This window comes from Columba livia, chromosome 2, assembly GCF_036013475.1.
Source record: "Columba livia isolate bColLiv1 breed racing homer chromosome 2, bColLiv1.pat.W.v2, whole genome shotgun sequence".
In the NCBI taxonomy this organism is placed as follows: Eukaryota; Metazoa; Chordata; class Aves; order Columbiformes; family Columbidae; genus Columba; species Columba livia.
Window position 1 is genome coordinate 118,641,705 of NC_088603.1, and position 18,428 is coordinate 118,660,132.

Sequence of the window (18,428 nt, forward strand, 5' to 3'; positions counted from 1 at the left end):
GAATCACAGAATGTCAGGGATTAGAAGGGACCTCAAAAGATCATCTAGTCCAAACCCCCTGCCGGAGCAGGAACACCTAGATGAGGTTACACAGGAAGGCGTCCAGGTGGGTTTTGAATGTCTCCAGAGTAGGAGACTCCACAACCTCCCTGGGCAGCCTGTTCCAGTGCCCTGTCACCCTCACTGAGAAGAAGTTTCTTCTCATATTTAAATGGAACCTCCTGTGTTCCAGTTTATAACCACCGCCCCTTGTCCTATCATTGCTAGTCACTGAGAAGAGCCCGGCTCCATCCTCATGATACTCACCCTTTATATATTTATAAACATGAATGAGGTCACCCCTCAGTCTCCTCTTCTCCAAACGAAAGAGACCCAGCTCCCTCAGCCTTTCCTCATAAGGGAGATGCTCCACTCCCTTAATCATCTTCGTTGCCCTATGCTGGACTCTCTCCAGCAGTTCCCTGTCCTTCTGGAACTGAGGGGCCCAGAACTGGACACAATATTCCAGATGTGGTCTCACCAGGGCAGAGTAAAGGGGGAGGAGAACCATTCTTGACCTACTAACCACCCCCCTTCTAATACACCCCAGGATGCCATTGGCCTTCCTGGCCACAAGGGCACAGTGCTGGCTCATGGTCACCTAACCCAATTTGAGTGCACCACAGCTTCCATTTTGACTCAGGCAGTGCTGTAGTAATTTAGTCCTGCCTGACTTAAAGACATGACAAGATTTCTAGCAGGTCTTTATCATATTTAACATCAGTCCAACTATAGAATAATCTCTTTTTCAGGGATAAACATTCTTGTTTACCTGAAGGTTTTTTAAAATACTGAAACTATATCCCAACCACAGGCAAACATATCAAGAAAGTGGCAGACAAGTTTATCAAAGCCAGTGTCTTTTTGTCAACTAAGAACCTAAAGTTGCAATAATATCTTAACCAAGCAGGAATCAAAAACCCCTACAACACAGAAAAGGGGTAATATAATTTTCATTACAAGAAACAGCACTGAGTCTTAGCATAAAAATTAAAGTTTGATTCTTGCCAACACTATATGTTCAAGAATACTAAGTGAAAAAAAAAAAAACAAAAAAAAAACCAAAAAATGCTATTGGGAATTTGTAACAGGATACTGTGAGAACAACCAAACTACATTTCTATGATAAACGACAACCACCACAAAAACTACAGAATAGGCATTTGGCAAGCTCATTGAACAATTTGTATAGTTGAGATTCTCACACGAATAAATTTGTACTCAATAAAAAAAGACAAAAATAACAGCTTCTTGTAGCTCCCTGAGTTACAGACCAGGTGGATCCCAATGAGGATTGCCGGCTATTCAGGCAATTTCAACTAGCAGTTTCTACCAAACTGCACATGTGCCCCAGACACTCCTGTGTAGGGGCACACACTCCTTGGCTGACAACTTTTTGGAGTTATGTCAGGGATGCAGTGACAACTGCATAATCTAGAAACCTAAGAACAGCTTTGCTAAGGCAAGATCAAAAGGCCTTTTCTCAGGGATGCCTAGTATTTTTTTAAGCTGTGTAAATGTAACACTACATCCATAGAATGAATACCCTCCCAAACTCACAATTTACTGACATCATCCCACATCAAAGGAGATACCTTTCTATTTAGTGCACTCTGGTGATGATTTGATCACTTATCTTCTCAAAAGCAGAGGGAACGTTCCTTGCTCTGGATTGCAATGTTTTCTGTCTTTATTTGCACCACATGTTCAAAGATTAGGACAAATGGCATCCAAGCTGGCCTGACCGCTAAAATATTTATTAGGTGATTATATGTTCTTCAGAGGCCAGGTATCTCTATGGAGTCTACGTAAACTATTGTCAAGAGGTTAACTTCTTTCTTAGTATTTCAGCTGGTTTTTAATCTGTCCTGAAAGCCAACCCCAGAGCCTCATAGTCAATTTTAAGATTACACCTGTAGACAAAACCAGCTCTTTTTATCACCAAGTTACTCTCCTGATGGTACTTGAACCGGTAGAAGAGTACGAAGTCCAATAACCTGAAGGAAACGGCAGTGAAGCAGGAAGCCCTTCTGAAACAAGCCAATATTTATGATACTGTTGGCATATGGGTAACAGCAGCTCTATTTCCAAATGGCCACACCATTAGGACAGCTTTCATGAACCAGATGACAGCCTCAGAACTGTGTGTTCTCCCTCTCTCAGCTCTCTCTCCTGCTCCCTCTTGGGGAGAAGACTTCCTCTCACTGCTGTGCAGGATGCTCAAATACCCAGGCTGCGGCTTGCCTTCCTGCTGCTGGTCTCTCATTAGTAAATGGGCATGGCAACAAGACGCTCTTATTGCTCCTACAAAATCCATTATTTTTGACTAGTTTGAACTTACCTGGCTTTTGAGTCTTTGTTTTACACCTATTCAGAAAGAAAAATTAGCCTACCACAAATGTTACTAATAGGGTCTAACGAATAGCATAATTGAACACAAATAATAATACTAAGACAGAGAACCAACAAATGCAATGTCAAGAGGGAATATTAACAGACAGCTATTGTGAGATCCTGGCTCAAAAAATATAAAGACAGCCCAGAAAAATCCCCATAGCATTTGACCTTTTACGCAGCTGCACAGAAAAAAGTAAACAAGAAATTACATTTTTTCAGATGTGTAAATAGAAGTACTAAGCAGCAAAATTTGTCACTGTTTAAAAAGCTAGTCCAAACTAGACGTTTATCCTCTATTACGAATGATACTTACTATAACAGAGTATTTAAATTTCCATAAAGAAAAAAACATTACCTTCCACTCAAAAAAATATTGTTTTGAGAGCTACAAATCAGATGCAACATTAAGATCAACACAGTTGACAAGAAACATTAATACAGTGGCAATTAGTATATAATAGGTGCTTGGACAAGTGTTTTTAATCTCCCCCAAAATCAGGGTAAAGGATGAAATTCGCAACCCATTCCAGGTCAGTATATTCTTGTAGCAGAAAGGCTTGTGTTTCCTTTCCAGTCAAATGGTTGTGGTGCACCCACTCACTCTTCTGGGTTAGGGAGTCCTGCCCTCATTACTACAAGTCCCCAGACAACTACTTCAGGGGACTAATTTGAAAAAATAAATCAGAGTTGCTGACAACAAACAGTCTGACAGCTACTGATATCCTCGAGACATCAAAGTGTTCCTCAATAAGTACTTCCCAGAACCAGTAAGATAAGCACAAGACACCGAAGTAACCTTTTCAATAGATCTTGTGGCTTTCTTTTAAAATCAACTCTATTCTTGTTATTGATGCATTAAACTCTACAGATCAAAAATTGTAGAAACATTGAAAAAACACAGTTTGGAGGCTTGAATTACCTTGTTCAAAGAGTCACTTGAAACAACCACTGGGTTAACAATTCTCTTTCCATCTGCGTCTAAATTTCGGTGAGTATTTAACCTTCACTACCACTGGGTTTATCACACATTCAAAGACATTATATTCAGCTACTTTCATGCCATGTAGCAGGATTTACCTGGATGCACGCAATGAACGGTGGGAAGTAAGACTGGCTCATACTCAGGAAATTATTGAAATCATTCAGCAGCTTCTGGACGATGGATGTTTTCTCAGAAGGAGACTTAGATTTTTCTACCTCATGAAAAATTCCACCAAACAAACTGCTGAAAAGCTGCTTGGCAAACGTTGGATCTTTCTGTAAATTACAACAAAAGCAATAAGGCCACTAAATTTTGCTGTGACACAATAAACTAATAAATAAAATTAAGAGTTATGATCCACCCTGTACCTAATCCCTTTGTGGAAACTCTTAGGGAGTGGAGTAATTAGCCTGGCATGTACCACACCTATACCAGGAGTTACAGTACTATGCATTCAAATCCCATCTTAATTCTTCTACATAAACTCCAAGACAATGTAGGTTGCAGGCCAGAGAGTTGGTGGAGAGGATGAAATTCACAATTTTCACAAATTCATGATTCCTGTTACAAGAAGCAGACACCCAACATCATCTTACATACACCACTGCCAGTGAAGAGGGTTTCAGGAAAAAACAGAAGACATCAATGCGTGAGGAAACCTGGACCTAACACTGAGGGAGCCAACAAAGCAAGACAGACCATACAGACAGACAGTTCTGAGATTTAAAGTCATTTTCTCAACCCAGAAACACATCTGTATGTGTAACACATTCCTGTGCCTCCTGGTCTATCATGGGACTGCAGTTTGGTCTAAATCTAATGCTATTCAGACAACCCATGCTTGTGCCACTTCCTCCATTTACACAGAGATAAGGGACCATCAAAAGAAATTAAAGACAAAGGTAATCAGGAACACTGTGACTTCCCAAACTCTGTAAAATGGGATAGGTTTAGCCTACAGTTTCTGCCATTCTCAGGTAGGAAAAGGAATATTGGATCAGCTTTACTGAGTAGTCCAAATCCAGTCTTAGACACAGTAACTTCATTTGTATTTTTACAACTCCACTAGAGCCATATAAAAGAAGGAAAATGTCTGTTTTATTGCTGTACAGTGAGATATCCTTTGCAGTAATGTCTGTAAAGATCACCACCATCTGTTACTCAAGCAGAGGAACCCAGAGGCAATAGACAACAGCTGATGTCCCAGGTCCTCAGTGTTCAACTCAACTGTTCAAGCGAGGCAAGCTACACAGCATCTTCTCTCATCACTGCACCAGCCCAGGGGTAGGAGAAATGCTCCCTCAAAACTCTTTAAAAGACTCTTTAAATGCATGTCACAGTGGCTGACTACAAAACAACAAATTAACTTTGAAAGCAGCTGCCCTGTAAGAACTGAAGGCTTCACAAATGACCTTTGAAAAGCAGACAGACCTGGGCAAGGCCCTGCAGAGGGGCAATGAGGCTGCGGTATTCAATCTGGATGTCAGGAAGGTCTCCTACTCGGTAACGTCTGTACAAAGTAACCTGGGCATCACACTTCATCTTCAGCTCAGATTTCATCTCCTGAAATGCATTGACCATGTTAAAAAAAAAAAATCATATTACTTAGAAAGAGCTGTATCTAGATAAGACAAAATAAACAAGAGAATTTCTGAAGTGTTTTATAAACTTCTGCTGTGCTTATTAAACAAATACACTTTCTATAAAGCTGTAATACAGTTAAACTCAAAATTATCTTGGTAAATTAAAACTCCAAAGTCTTGTTCAGACTACTTCAGCCATTAACTTTTAATATTAATGTCCTCTAGTTCCTGCTTCCATACCAATAATATTTAAGTCACTTTTAAATAGAATTATTATGATTGACAGCTAGTGGTGTGCTACAGTTTAGTAAGTCACTGCCTGCCAGCTGAGCCACAGTTGTCCATTATATGATGGTTTTCAGCCTGGCCCAGGTGCAAAGTAAAATAACATTGCTAAAGCTAGTCTGTTTTATTTCACACAATGGGATGGAGAAGGGAAGGAAGAAGGATGAATCTGGTAGAGCTGATTCCTAACAAAATGTAAACCAAACCATAACAAAACTTTGTAAACTGCAATTGCTAAATAGCTGCTCTGCTTTTTGCTGAGGCTTAAAGGAATACAATTAAATCAAACAAGAGCTACTACCAGATACAGACAAAAATATCTCTCTTCCTCTGCATTCCTTCCTTTTCTTAGCACTGATACGCTATAAGGAAAACAGCAGCAAGTTTAGAGGCTGGGATTTTATTTTTAACTACTGCCATTACCAGTTAAACCAGCAGACAATGGGTGGATACATACACTGTCAGAATGACAGAGGGAAAGAAAGCTTGAGGATTTTTTTTGTCTTCTGTAAACCCTTCGTAATTTTGCTGTTTGAGCCATTTTTTTTTTTCTACACAACTTCAAAGGGATGATTTTCAAAATACTTTCAAGAGAAATATGCTGGGACAAATCAGGACTTTGCTAAAGCTATTTGCAAACACATTCTTGCTCAGGACCTACTTTTTCCTGTTTTGCCTGATCAGGTATGCTATTAATGCAACCCACTGAGTTTATTTCATGTGTGTTTATGTGCAACAGATCTTTTGAAAGGTATGAGAGGTCCTGACACCATTCATAGCCTCCTCTGGTCTTTTACTGTGGAATATCACAGGGTTTTTTGTTGGTTTTATCTTGGACTGTCATACAGAACACATTTACAGGTTCTCTCTTGGAGGGTGGGAGGAAACGGTAGCTTTCGCCTGCAAGTAAATATAAATTGGCTAAAATAGGCGTTTGTGTGGTTCTTCCAGACATAAGTTCTGTTTACACAGTTGTCTGCAGCTGTGAAGAATTATAAGAGAGTCTCAGACTGGTAGCTATCAGTCCTGGGTTCCTTTGCTCTTGTTCTAAATGCTATCATTTCTGGATGATAATTTATGTTATTTTTAGTAACACAAACCTCAGAAAAACTGTTACAGAGCTTAAAAATACTTAAACTTATTGTAAGTACATAACACAACCAGGAAACCCACCATGGCCTTGATAAACACACAAATGATTGTTACTGACATTCCTTCAAGTTAAAAGTACACAACAGTTCTGGTTAGTCCATCAGCTGTATCACATTTTTGAGTTCACCTTTAGACACTGGATACTGTTCTCCAACTATTTCTGCAGAGTACTGTAGCTTCAAGGCTCCTAGTTTCCAGGATGACACCAGTAAAGAGCCTCCAATAGCTGTTACAGATTCCAGCACAAAAACTCATTTCATATACACCAAGTGGTAGACTGGAAAGGTTATCACCCAGCTCTTTCCTCACTCTTGAGAGTTAGCATGATCTCCAGATAAAACCTCCTAAAGCTCTTAAAGTAGCAACCAGTATCTTACATCTACCCTTTCTTCACAAAGTCACTTCTACAGATGAAGTACAAGACTGCAAATGGCATTAGGACTTCAGGTTTTCAACTTATTGGGATTGACAAACCTGTTCTCTTTTCTGTTCAGCCACACCTTTCCTAGCATAAATCAGGCTGAGTTTCCGTTTGTCCTTCAAGAAACGCCTCTGTAGTCTTAGAATTTCTGCTCGTTCTTCTATACCTAGGGAACATACAATCATGTTCAATGCTTTTCCTTTCTCAAGTAAACTTCTGATTTAAGCATCATGTAATGACAAACATCATCTTCGCATTTACTAGCTCACCAGCTAGTCTCCTAAGTTGCATTTTCAACAGGTTAATGCAAGGCCTTTCAACAAGATAGCAAATTAAAACAAATTAAGTTGTTGTTAGGAGAAGAGTTCATAAGCAATTATATAAAAATTTTAAGCATATGGATGCAGTATGAGGGTCAAATCATTATGCTGGGAAAAGCACTAAAATTCCTGAATAAATTTGCCCCATATGACAGATTTATTTTAAGCTCTCAAAGGCAAGTACGGCATTTGCACAATACTCCATAAAGTATATAGCTCCCCGCATAGACAAAGTGCTAAATATATTCAAAGATTTGGTAATAATAATAATAATAATAATAACATAGTGCTGTATTTTTCAAGTTCCTATTACAGAACTGTCACTGGATCAACCCCTGCTCAGGACAGCCATGGAGAAAGGCCACTTCATAGGCCGTTCACTTCAGTCCATTTCCTAGGAAAGCACAGTGACCAAACAAAATCACACCACTACAACTGGTAGAAGACCAGGGACTGACTGGAAGGTCAACTTTCTCTTTCTGTAGTTCAGCATGGTCAATTCAAAAAGTGCCATGAAACACCTCCCGGGTATTGAAAAGGTCAATTTTTTTATATCTCTGTGCCTGAACTTCTACTGTCATCCTTCCAGTCAAAATTTTAATGACAAAGTAGGCAACAATGAAACTGGGAGGAAATGGGGAGAAGCAGCCTAAGCCACTCCAGAACAGTACTGATATTTTTCAGTTATCGACTGGGTGGATGAAGGAGCATTCTCAGAAAACAGCAGGTAGTTCCAATGCCAGAGTGCAATCAGTTGCACATTGTGTCAGCACAGCTGAAATGGTTCAGAAAAAAATATCTGTAAAGAGATCTCTTCTTTAAAGAGATAAGCAGTTACATATAGAACAGAAGGAACAGAATTGTCTGACATTCATGCTACAGTCGCCTTAGGGAGAGGTAGGAACGCAAAGATCACACCAGCTGGTTTCTCATCTAGTCAGTTATTTCGTCCAGCAACATCTAGTTTTGAAATTCCTAGCAAAATTGTAGCTTTTTGCCACATTCCTGGAAACAAAATCTCTTCAAGTTGAACCTCAATTAGAATGTCTCAAAGATAATGGACTGCCAAATAACTAACGAAGATGGTCTATAATAATGTTTCTATAGAAATTGCATAATGAGGTCTGCAAACCTTTAGTTTTGCTGTCCACCTCATCTCCAGGCAAACCCAGCCTTTTTTTCCCAAAATCTGGCCCCACTGGTTTAAAGGCTGCTTGTTTAAATTTTTCACTCCGTTTCTTAACTAACAGCATGGATGACGATACGGATTCAGAGGATGAAGGAACTGTGTACTCTGCCAAGGTGTCAATGCTGCTTCCAGTCATCCAATTAAAAGAACTTCTACCACCTGTAAAAAAAAAAAAACACCACGTAAAAAAGCTGTTACACATCCGAATATAAACTAAGTGAAAACATCTACAAAGAAGGTCATTTTCTTCCCTCAAAAATACAATTCCCAGTGTTTATGGGCAGACCAGATTTCAAGCTGTTTGGTAAGAAACAAACTTCTTTCACGTTAGGTAGAACATAAAATATATATGAGACTAATAAAAATGTGAGTGGATGCTTTGTTCCCATAAAAAAGCCCTTGAAAACAAAACATGAAAAGCATTTACACTTTCGCACTTAAAATCCATAAGCAACAGGAATAAAGAGATTGAAATAATTCCTGTAGCTAAGCAGAAAATTTCAGAAGACACTGGTCTGGACTCACTGACATGCTGTGTAGGTGTAAATTCATACTGTCGTTGGGTCGCCCTCACTCGACCACCGACTGACCCAGAAGCAGAAAGGGACCTTTCTTCTGATAAATTCCTGTGGATGCTCTGAGAAGCCTGAGTCTCCACAAACATAGGTGTGAGTATGGTACTTCGATAACGCCAGCTGGAATCAATTACAAAGTCCTGGGAATACAAAAAGATTTTAATAAGAACAGTAAGAATGGAGGCTTTTTGCATTCCTTAAGACAGGATAGCAGAAATTAAAGTACAGAATTTAAAATATTATCCCACGTACAGGGGTGGAACTTGACTATAAAAAAATGAACACAAAAGTTCTCCATACTTCAATAAGTTCGCTAATTTGGACTGGTCAACTGAGGATTGATTTACAGCTCTTGTACTAATATTCCTGTTTCTTCACAATTTTTCTCCACCTTACGGTGCTTCTCTCCATTACCCTCTTTTTTAGGTATTTCATTACACATCAACTCTACTTGGTATATATAATTACTTTAATTAAAATTTTATTTTTTGAAAAGAAAGCAATATTATTGCCCCCCACAAAATCAAACTTCTGATACTGTGCTTAATGCATGACTGCTGCGGCTATTAACTATGGAGTACAAAACACACTTCCAGAAACCTCCTTCGCTATGTCATTCTTGTCCAAGTGGTAACTACACTAAGGACTGGAATTTGTCACACGGACGCACACAAGACAACACATGATAATTCACCTGAAACTTGCATTCAGACAGTGGATGCTCAAATATTTTTCTGGAATAATCCGGGCTCTTGCTAGTCATTTCAAGCAGAAAATTCGTGATTAGACTTAAGTACTGTGTTTCAATCTTGGTGGAATATAAAGAATTTAACAACACCAGCATGCGATCAGGAATATTTGCAGGTAACCTTGTCTCATAACTCCAAAAATTCCTAACAATTAATCTGTAAAGGCAAAGAATAAATTTATTCTTAGTTATCTGCAAGCAGAAAACACAACACTATCAAAAAAGTCGATTAAAAAAAAACAAAACAAAAACAAAAAAACCCACCACAATAAGGTTGTAACACCTTCAACTAACCCTTTAATGTCATGAATCTTCAACTGAATGATAAAAATGTCCTCATTCATCTACCATGCTCTCTGCCATTTACCTGATATTAAAGGTTTACTCGAAAAAAATATTTCCATTAGGTGGTTTTCCTCTTGAAAAGTGCTAGGGGTGGGTAAGAACAGGGAACTCCCATTCTATCTTCTGCTTCACCAAAAACATTTTAAAAATCCAACATCTAATCTATTTTTGTGTGTCTGTGTATAGTAAAGGCTGCCTTGTTGTTAAAAGCATCCAGAACATAAACGCAGAATTAGGTCTAAGATACTGTAACAACTTCTCCATGGCTCAGAAGTTTGTCCAGAAGTTCTGTGCTTCACATAAATTCGGTGTAACAGTAGGGGACAAAATTTTGCATATTAACTTATTGGAAGAAAAGGAAACAATGTTATCTCACTATTACTCTTTGATACTAAAATACTCTAAAAAATCTCTAAGAATCAACTCTTCCGAGATAGAGCAATTTAAGGATTTATTGCTTCAGTCAGTCATCACAACACTGTTTACTCACTGCAGTTCGGCATTCTCATCAATCAGTCCTTGAACCAGGATTTCTTTTGCCAGTTTGAGTATTTCCTGAGAATCACCATCTGCTTGGCTTTCTGGATCACTGATTTTAAGAGAAAAATCTCTCTTAATGACTTCTCTCAAACAATCCATTGTAAATTAAGAGGATGAAGACAGTGGGAGCAAAGGAGGAACATGCCTTTCTCATAAAAATCTCAACTTGATATCACTGCATTTGTTTTCATAATATGAGATCTTCATTGCCTTGTCTCACCACTACTTAGAAAAGTAAAAATCTGAAAGCTAAATAATGCACATTAGGTATTACAAAGGCCAAAAGGAATTCATTCTGAGTTTGCAAGGTTAAACCTGAGGAAAAGGCAGGGAATTAGCTTGTCCCAAGTGATGCTGGAGTAAAAACTGCCTGTACTTTTTCTTCACAACAATTATCCATTCAAATAGCTCAGTTATCTTGTGAAAAAGCATATAACACAACCCAACTAAGTTAGATGAGTCAACATCTACCCACTTGTCAAACTGACTACATCCCTACCCTAAGGGGTCAAAGACAAAGAACACCTTTATCCTACCAGATTGAAGAGATCCAGATCATGCCAAAGTGCTTTAATACACCTTCTAACTATAGGCAAATTTCTCTAGTGTACAGTTCTTACTAGTTACAAATTCCAGCAACAAGAAAAGAAGTGGAAGCATCAGAGCCAAGACCTCTTCTATCACCATGCTGTGGTGATGAAAACATCCCAGTTCTGGACTAAAGTTCAGGTTTAAGTCTTTGTCCCATAGTGGAAGGGATAAAATTGCCACCAAAGGCCAGAGCTACTTGGGGAAACCACAGGCTCAATTCTTCTGAGAACTGGCAAAGTCCTACACTGAGGGACATGTGCTCAAAGTGTCACAAGCATTTTCACTCTGCTTGTGACAAACCACTGAAAGAAAACATCTGCAGGGAATACATACCTGTAATTATCATAAATCCACATCAGAATATCATACATGCGCTGTCTACATATTACAGAAGGGTGAGAAATGAACCCCGATACTGCAGGAAGAAGTTCTTTAAGTTCTAGTGGTTTTAGTTTAGACAGCATCTTGTACACTATATCCAAACAAACCCTTTGCCTTTCATCGTCCCTAAAAAGAGAGGGGGGGGGGTGGTGGAAAAAGAACAGTTACATTGCTTTTCTTTTCACTGCTACACAGAGAACCAGAAGATCAGTTGAGGTTTTAGCAATAATATCTGGATTTGCATAAAGGGCTTGAGGTAAATAGTTTTGAGTTCAACCTAAGAGTGAGAATATAACTAGACTAATACATACAACAGAAATTCACATCCCAGTGGTGTTTCACCTTAACGCTATTTAGGTTTTTTCTTTGTTTTTCACAGCCATTTAACCATCTTAACTCCCAAATTCCATGAGCTCACATTAGGAGAGCAGTGATCAAAAAATGAATGTAAATTATAAATGCTTCTGAATGTAAAAACGTTGTGGTCAGCACAAAAAATGTTATCAAGACGTTTAGATTATGCATCCACATTAGTGATCACACAACCACTCACCTGTGGTTCATGATCTGGGTAAAGTCTTTAGTCTTTAACTGCAAGTGAAGATCAGGTATTTCTTCTGCCTGACACATTATTACTTCCAGACAGTAGGTTTTCATCACACCATGAAGTTTGGGTATCAAAAAGAATACTGCATTCATAAACCTTTACATAAGCAGAAGGCCATAAAGAAAAGCAAGTTATTGTCCATTATTCCTCTAGATCTAAAATGAACATACCATGTAAATCATGATATACCTGTCAGCAAGAGGTGGGAAATTCTTAACAACTTTGTTCAAGCATTGAATAAACTTATCCTGCTGGGTGTTCTGATGTTGTTTTAATTGTCTTATGACACAATCATAAACTGGATCTTCAAGCACCTGAAAATGAGAATGACAGTAAGACAAGCACAGCCATGAAACTCATAACCATCCTAATGCCACAGAGTTCTGTTGCTGTACTGTTTGATTCTAGTGCATTTCGCCAGGTAAGATTCACTTGCCTCATCTTGACATTTATGGGGATTCGTGGCTAGTGTACAGTTATGCCTGGCTGAAACATATGTTTGCCTGCTTAGACAATGTATTTGTGAGCTTTCTTTGATTGGTTTGGAAGAAACACCTTAATTTGGAAATACAAGTTGCTTAGTATGTTTATGTAAATAAGTAGCTTCTCATTCACTATGGCAGATTTCCAATTAATGACTGTAAAAAAGCTAGTATTTTTAGTGAAAAGGTGAAAATAATCAACAGCCTTAACTTAATATCAAAGAAATAGGGCATAGGGTAAAATGTTTGCACCATCTTTGCTCTTGCTCATTTACTCAAAACACTGTGAAAGAGAAGCCCATAGGAACTCAGTTTATGAAATATGCTCTACAAACTGTGAAACAATAACCAGAATTCAATTAGGCAGAGAAAGAAGTAAAAGCAGTGGGGGAGAGAAGTAAGAATAACCTACAAGGTAAGACTAACGATCCACCTAGCCCATATCTTGGTATTTTTGTCTCAAATAACAGCTGCAGAATGAAATTTAGGGGGAGCACATGAGCCTGGCTGCATTTTGTCCTCCTTTTCCCCCATACGACCCGACGTGCATCTGTCATTAGGTCAGGGATCCTGGAATGCACACCTTGTTGTCTAGTGTTTTTAGAACCTGTTTACGTTTGTTTTGTACATGAATTTGCCTAATTTCTCTTTGAACCCACTGATGCTACTTACCCCTAGAACCTCTTCTCGCAACAAATTTCAGAAGTTAACCAAACAAAACAATGAAACCATGAAAAACAAAATTTAAATGTACCATGCCAGTGTTGCTTGTTAGCAAAAGCTGAACAAAGCCACAGAAAGAGACCATTCACTGTCAGCTCCAAATCAGCAGAGCAAAAACTCCACGTTTAGTCTTCTCTCAAATTCTTTTCCTCTTGAGTTAATAGCTTAAAACTTTTACTCAATCTGTTGTACAAGGACTGTTGAGTTTTAAACACATTCAATTTTGGGGCTGAATTGAGTAGTCATAAAAAGACGTACACAGAATTAAGACAGGAACGGTCAAACACACAACACAGTTCACTTACATCTTCTCTCTCAGCAAGGTAATGAAGAGCAAGTCCCAACACTTCTGCTGCAGCTGCATAAACTTCTTTATACTTCAATAAGCCCATGTTGCTGGCCAAAGCCTGAAAATACCTAACACAAAAACCAGACCTGCTGTAAGCCACTACTCCAGCCTCCAATTTTAAACTGAAACAAAAAACTCAGATGAACTGCCTAGGGGAACAGCAACTGCTTTTAGAAGAGCTGAATACAGCAAAACATGGATTTCCACCTGCAGTGTCTCAATTCCCGACTCTGTTAATTCCCATGAAACTGCAACCCTGGGACCCACTGTAAAAAAGCTTACGTTCTCTAGATATTTTCCAAAATAAATGTGGTCTGCAGTTTGCCATTAGAAAAGCATTACATCTGACAGACAATAGAAAAGGGATGATGGGGCAAACAATTCTGACGAGCAATCCAGCTCCCATAGTTCATGCTGAGAAGTTAAACATGCTCTCTGTCTTAAGGTTTTACCAGAATTCTCCAAAAAGCTGCATTTCTCACCTGACGCGGTCTATTTCACACTTTGGGTCAAAGGGAGGTAAATTGTTAGCCAGAACAATTCCCAGCAGCTGAATTCCCACTGAATTGTCCTTTGTATCAGGATCTCCACTAGAAAACTTTTCAAATATTAAACTGTTGGATAAAAACAAAATTAATGATATACATGAAAGCCCCAAAATATACACACCATAAATCACTCGCTATGTATATACACACACACACAACCCCACCCAAACCAGCAGAAAGCATGCATATATGTATATACACTCCCACCAGCAAAAAGCATATATTCAAAAGTATTTAGCTTCAATGAGGAAGTCTAAGAAGTCTTAGTCAATTCCCTGCAACAAGTTCTAGAGCACAGCAGATCACAGAAGTCTTACTACGAGTGCACCAATATTCAGTGATAACACTCAATTTCAACTAAAATGTCTTTGCAGAGATTACTCCTGCTTTTGTTGTTGCTGTTGTAATCCTCTACATGTTTTCCCTGTCTCCTTGTTATTTTGCAAATTAAGTTACAACCTTTGGAGAGTCCAGTTCTGAAGTTCTACTGTCAGCTCTAGGGACAAAGAGTTTACTGTTGCAGATGAATTTACCTTTTCATCTCCTTTGATAAAGTGCACTTCTATTTGTGAAATACTGATAAAATAAACAATTGTCTAAGTGCTTACCTGTAAGGTATGGAGAGACAGTTCTTCCAACACTCTATAACTGTCTTTATGATTTCTAGATTGTGTCTGAACACAGCTCTTTCTTGGTGAAAGGCATTCTTCATTAAGAATTCAAGCAATCTGTTTGCTAAAATCTCATCCTTAATACTCCCCTACAATGAAGAAGAACAAAAAGAAACATAGTGGCTATGCCATGAAGACATATTGTTTTATGAAAGCAAGCAAGTAAATAAACTATTTTTGAAGTTAATATCTAAAAGAAACTGTGGACTCACGTAGAAAAGAGCATAATAACAAACTCATTCATTACCAAAGAGTCACAATAATATTAAAACTGAACTTTACATTTCCTTACTTTGGGAGTGGCTACACTTGTCCAGGAAAGGATAGTAACTACTATTTCCACTACCATGTAATGAATCCCTTCACCTCCGTTATTCCCAGAAACAACAAGCTGCAGCAACGGACCAAGCCACTGCTTTGCATAAGGTCGGAAAACCTATGGAAAACAGGAGAATCAATTACCAGTCACCAAACTATTCAGTGATCTGTTGTTCAATGATCACTAAAGGTTAGACTTAAATCAACCTCTTAGCACTTCGCTTAACCTCTAAAATTTTTGTGGTTGTTGCTTTAAAGTAACTTTAAAATAGAAAGTATCCGTAACTACATTCCTCACTTCTGCTTAGAATCCTTTAACCAAGTGTTTATATAAAGTTAATTATTTCACTAGGACACACATAATACAGCTCTCACTCCGAAAACCCATTCTTAAAAGATTTGAAAGACTATGCCATTCATCTACCCTTCCATTTCAGACAGCTTTAGTAAGAAAGTACCATTAAGTGGGTGTTAAAGCTTCTTGAACTCATTCTGAAATTCAGCCTTTTCGAATTTTGGGTTTGGAATATTTCAGACAGAAGCATTATACTTTAAAAACACTGTATGAAATAGGATGAGAATGTTTTACCCAAGAATGAGAACGTTTCTTCTTTATGCTGTCTTAATATCTTTCTGCAACCAGAACATCATTTAGCTCTAAGGATTTCCATAAGACTCATCTGTGACCATTAAAAAACCACTGGTTTTGCTCCTGCATAGGTGGCAAACAATCAGCCATAGCTCTTGCCCAGTATCAATGAATCAATTACTTACAGTTCACAGAAGACAAATAATGTGGACATTGTCTACTTCGAGAAGTAGAGTTTGGGAAAAAAAGTATTTATGTTACACTTCAAATACTTCCACTATCTGGAATTTTGGGCCATTAATGCATTTCCTTTTACCATGGCAAGATAATCAATTTGAATGCCCCAAAAGTCTCAGCTGATGAAATATTTTAACCTACAAGAGTTACACAGTTGATATTATAATACAACCTGTTACGTTAACAGAAAAAATGTGTCCAAAAAATGACTCACATCCTCAGTATTAACAATAAGTTTTGCAATGAAGAGGCGAATGTTTAGTGGTACTGATGGATTTCCTAATTTGCCGTGCAGAAATTTCATCCAGAGAGGAAGATCTACTGGTAATGTCCCCTGAAATTTAAAAGAGATGAGCAAAAAATCAAATCACTTGGATTAAACAGTCTTACCAAGCCAAAGAGCTCCTAGATTGAGCCATGTGCGCCTCATAATATAAGCAAGAAAATTAATAAATAAAGGCATTCAATCCTCACTCCCTTTTCTTGGTGTAATTAGTGAAAAAATGCAACTTTTGGGTTAATACTGGCCTCCTCTACTTTGGGTGTGATCTGGTTCCTCTGCATATGTTTAATCAGAGTGGTGAGAGAAGCCATACATTCATGTTGGTTGAGTTCATCCATTTCCAACTCCATCTCATCATTTAAAACCATGTATTCTGTGGGCTCCTGAAAACAAAACAAAAAAAGACGCTACTATGATTAACAATAACACTACATTTTCTTTTAAATCATGATAATGCATGAGTCATTCTGATCTTATCTGTGTTTACAGATTTGACTGTACGCTCAGTATGTGCAACAGGGAATACATCAAATGTGGTGTTCAAACAGACACCTCCCAAAGATACGTACCAGCTGTGCCCATCTTTTACTTCCTGTGCCAACAGATGTCACCCTCATATTACTCTATTACCTGCCAGGATAGGTGTGGCAACTGCTGGAAGCAGGAAGATTTAGCTGAACCTCACAAATTACTTCATTTCACAGATGAAAGAATGTGTTAACACCTTTCACAGGGGGAAGGTCGTATTTTTATGGATGTGCTGTCTCACACTGACTAGCAATCACCACAATATCTTTTGCTACCCAGAATAGATCACAAAAGAAAATTGTTTATAGTTAGAAACTACAACATTACTACACAAAGCAGACAGAAACTACATTTCTGGTTAACTTTGCTGCAGCTAAAACACCTCCTTAATCCCAAACATGGAAACAATTTGTCTTTACAAATGTTAACATTTATTTTGACAGATTTTACAGCCCTTCTTTCTTTTTTATAGCAAATACCTATCCTATCAGTATTACTCTTGATGTCTCTTGATTGATTTTGATTGATTGATTTTGTCAGGCATTGGAACAGGCTGCCCAGGGAAGTGGTGGGGTCACCATCCCCGGAGGTGTTTAAAAGGCATTTAGATGAGGTGCTCAGGGACATGGTTTAGTGCTAGAGTTAGGTTAGGTTATGGTTGGACTCGATGATCCTTAGGGTCTATTCCAACCAAAATGACTCTATGATTGCAGAAAGAACGCAACTTCAAGTCCTGGAACATATTAAATAAATAAATCTTCCAAAAGCATCAGTTAAATACAAGGTGCCACAACAGCGATACAAAAAATAACATATTTGATCATGTATTCCATGCATTTGATACAACCAGCTTGGTTAAGTGCCTTCAAAAACAAAAAGATGAGGGAAATTAGAGGAAACCAGTTGCTGAACAGCAAAATGCAACTACCACTAGGTACTCCTTAGTGCACACACAGTCACAATCCACCTTTCTACAACTCAAGCTGGACTTTACTCACATTACTCAGGTTTAGAAACCCAATGCTCTAGCATTGCTTTTCTCCAGCTGTAGACGGTGGAGCAGTGGAAGAAGAAAAATGACCAACAGAACACAGCCCAAGTCACCTCTCTCATGTTCTGGAGGAATCCATTTCTTAGTTAAATAGAACAAATATAGGAGACTAGAAATTTCAACCCCAATAGATGTATGCAATTGCTAGAAAGCATAAAACTTTTCTTCCTCACAGCACTTAATTCAATAAATTACCTTTCTCCTGAAACGAGTGCTGGTAGCTGTAACATCTTGGGAGCTATAAGAAAAACCTTGGACTCCAGTAGAAAAATCAAACTGACTCATTTCCTCGCTCAAACTGCTATCCATCATGTATGATGCAGAAGCTAAATACTTGGGTTCATCTGTATAGGAAAAAAGAATAGGCCATTAATCAAGGTAATTACAAGAAACAAGCCTTTATTGGCCACTAAATCTTGAGGGTGGGTGGGAATCGGTTGTTACATAGAGCACATTGAATGCTTTTATTCCTGCTACTGTAGAAGCCAATTAGC

The 18,428-nt window shown here is 38.3% G+C and overlaps 1 protein-coding gene across 1 annotated transcript in view; it reads right to left on the reverse strand.

Annotated features, from left to right (window-relative positions):
- The window catches only part of PRKDC (protein kinase, DNA-activated, catalytic subunit), an 85,175-nt gene that overhangs the window by 28,468 nt on the left and 38,279 nt on the right, over positions 1 to 18,428 (reverse strand). Inside the window, exons 46-62 of the mRNA XM_065053483.1 lie at positions 18,130 to 18,278; positions 16,601 to 16,738; positions 16,287 to 16,406; positions 15,221 to 15,364; positions 14,866 to 15,017; positions 14,192 to 14,323; positions 13,666 to 13,777; positions 12,345 to 12,469; positions 12,102 to 12,251; positions 11,501 to 11,674; positions 10,527 to 10,625; positions 9,638 to 9,848; positions 8,894 to 9,083; positions 8,312 to 8,527; positions 6,913 to 7,025; positions 4,850 to 4,981; positions 3,514 to 3,693 (exon numbers count right to left, since the gene is read on the reverse strand). Coding sequence (XP_064909555.1) covers positions 3,514 to 3,693; positions 4,850 to 4,981; positions 6,913 to 7,025; positions 8,312 to 8,527; positions 8,894 to 9,083; positions 9,638 to 9,848; positions 10,527 to 10,625; positions 11,501 to 11,674; positions 12,102 to 12,251; positions 12,345 to 12,469; positions 13,666 to 13,777; positions 14,192 to 14,323; positions 14,866 to 15,017; positions 15,221 to 15,364; positions 16,287 to 16,406; positions 16,601 to 16,738; positions 18,130 to 18,278 — 2,537 coding nt within the window. The remainder of the gene's footprint in view (positions 1 to 3,513; positions 3,694 to 4,849; positions 4,982 to 6,912; positions 7,026 to 8,311; positions 8,528 to 8,893; positions 9,084 to 9,637; positions 9,849 to 10,526; positions 10,626 to 11,500; positions 11,675 to 12,101; positions 12,252 to 12,344; positions 12,470 to 13,665; positions 13,778 to 14,191; positions 14,324 to 14,865; positions 15,018 to 15,220; positions 15,365 to 16,286; positions 16,407 to 16,600; positions 16,739 to 18,129; positions 18,279 to 18,428) is intronic.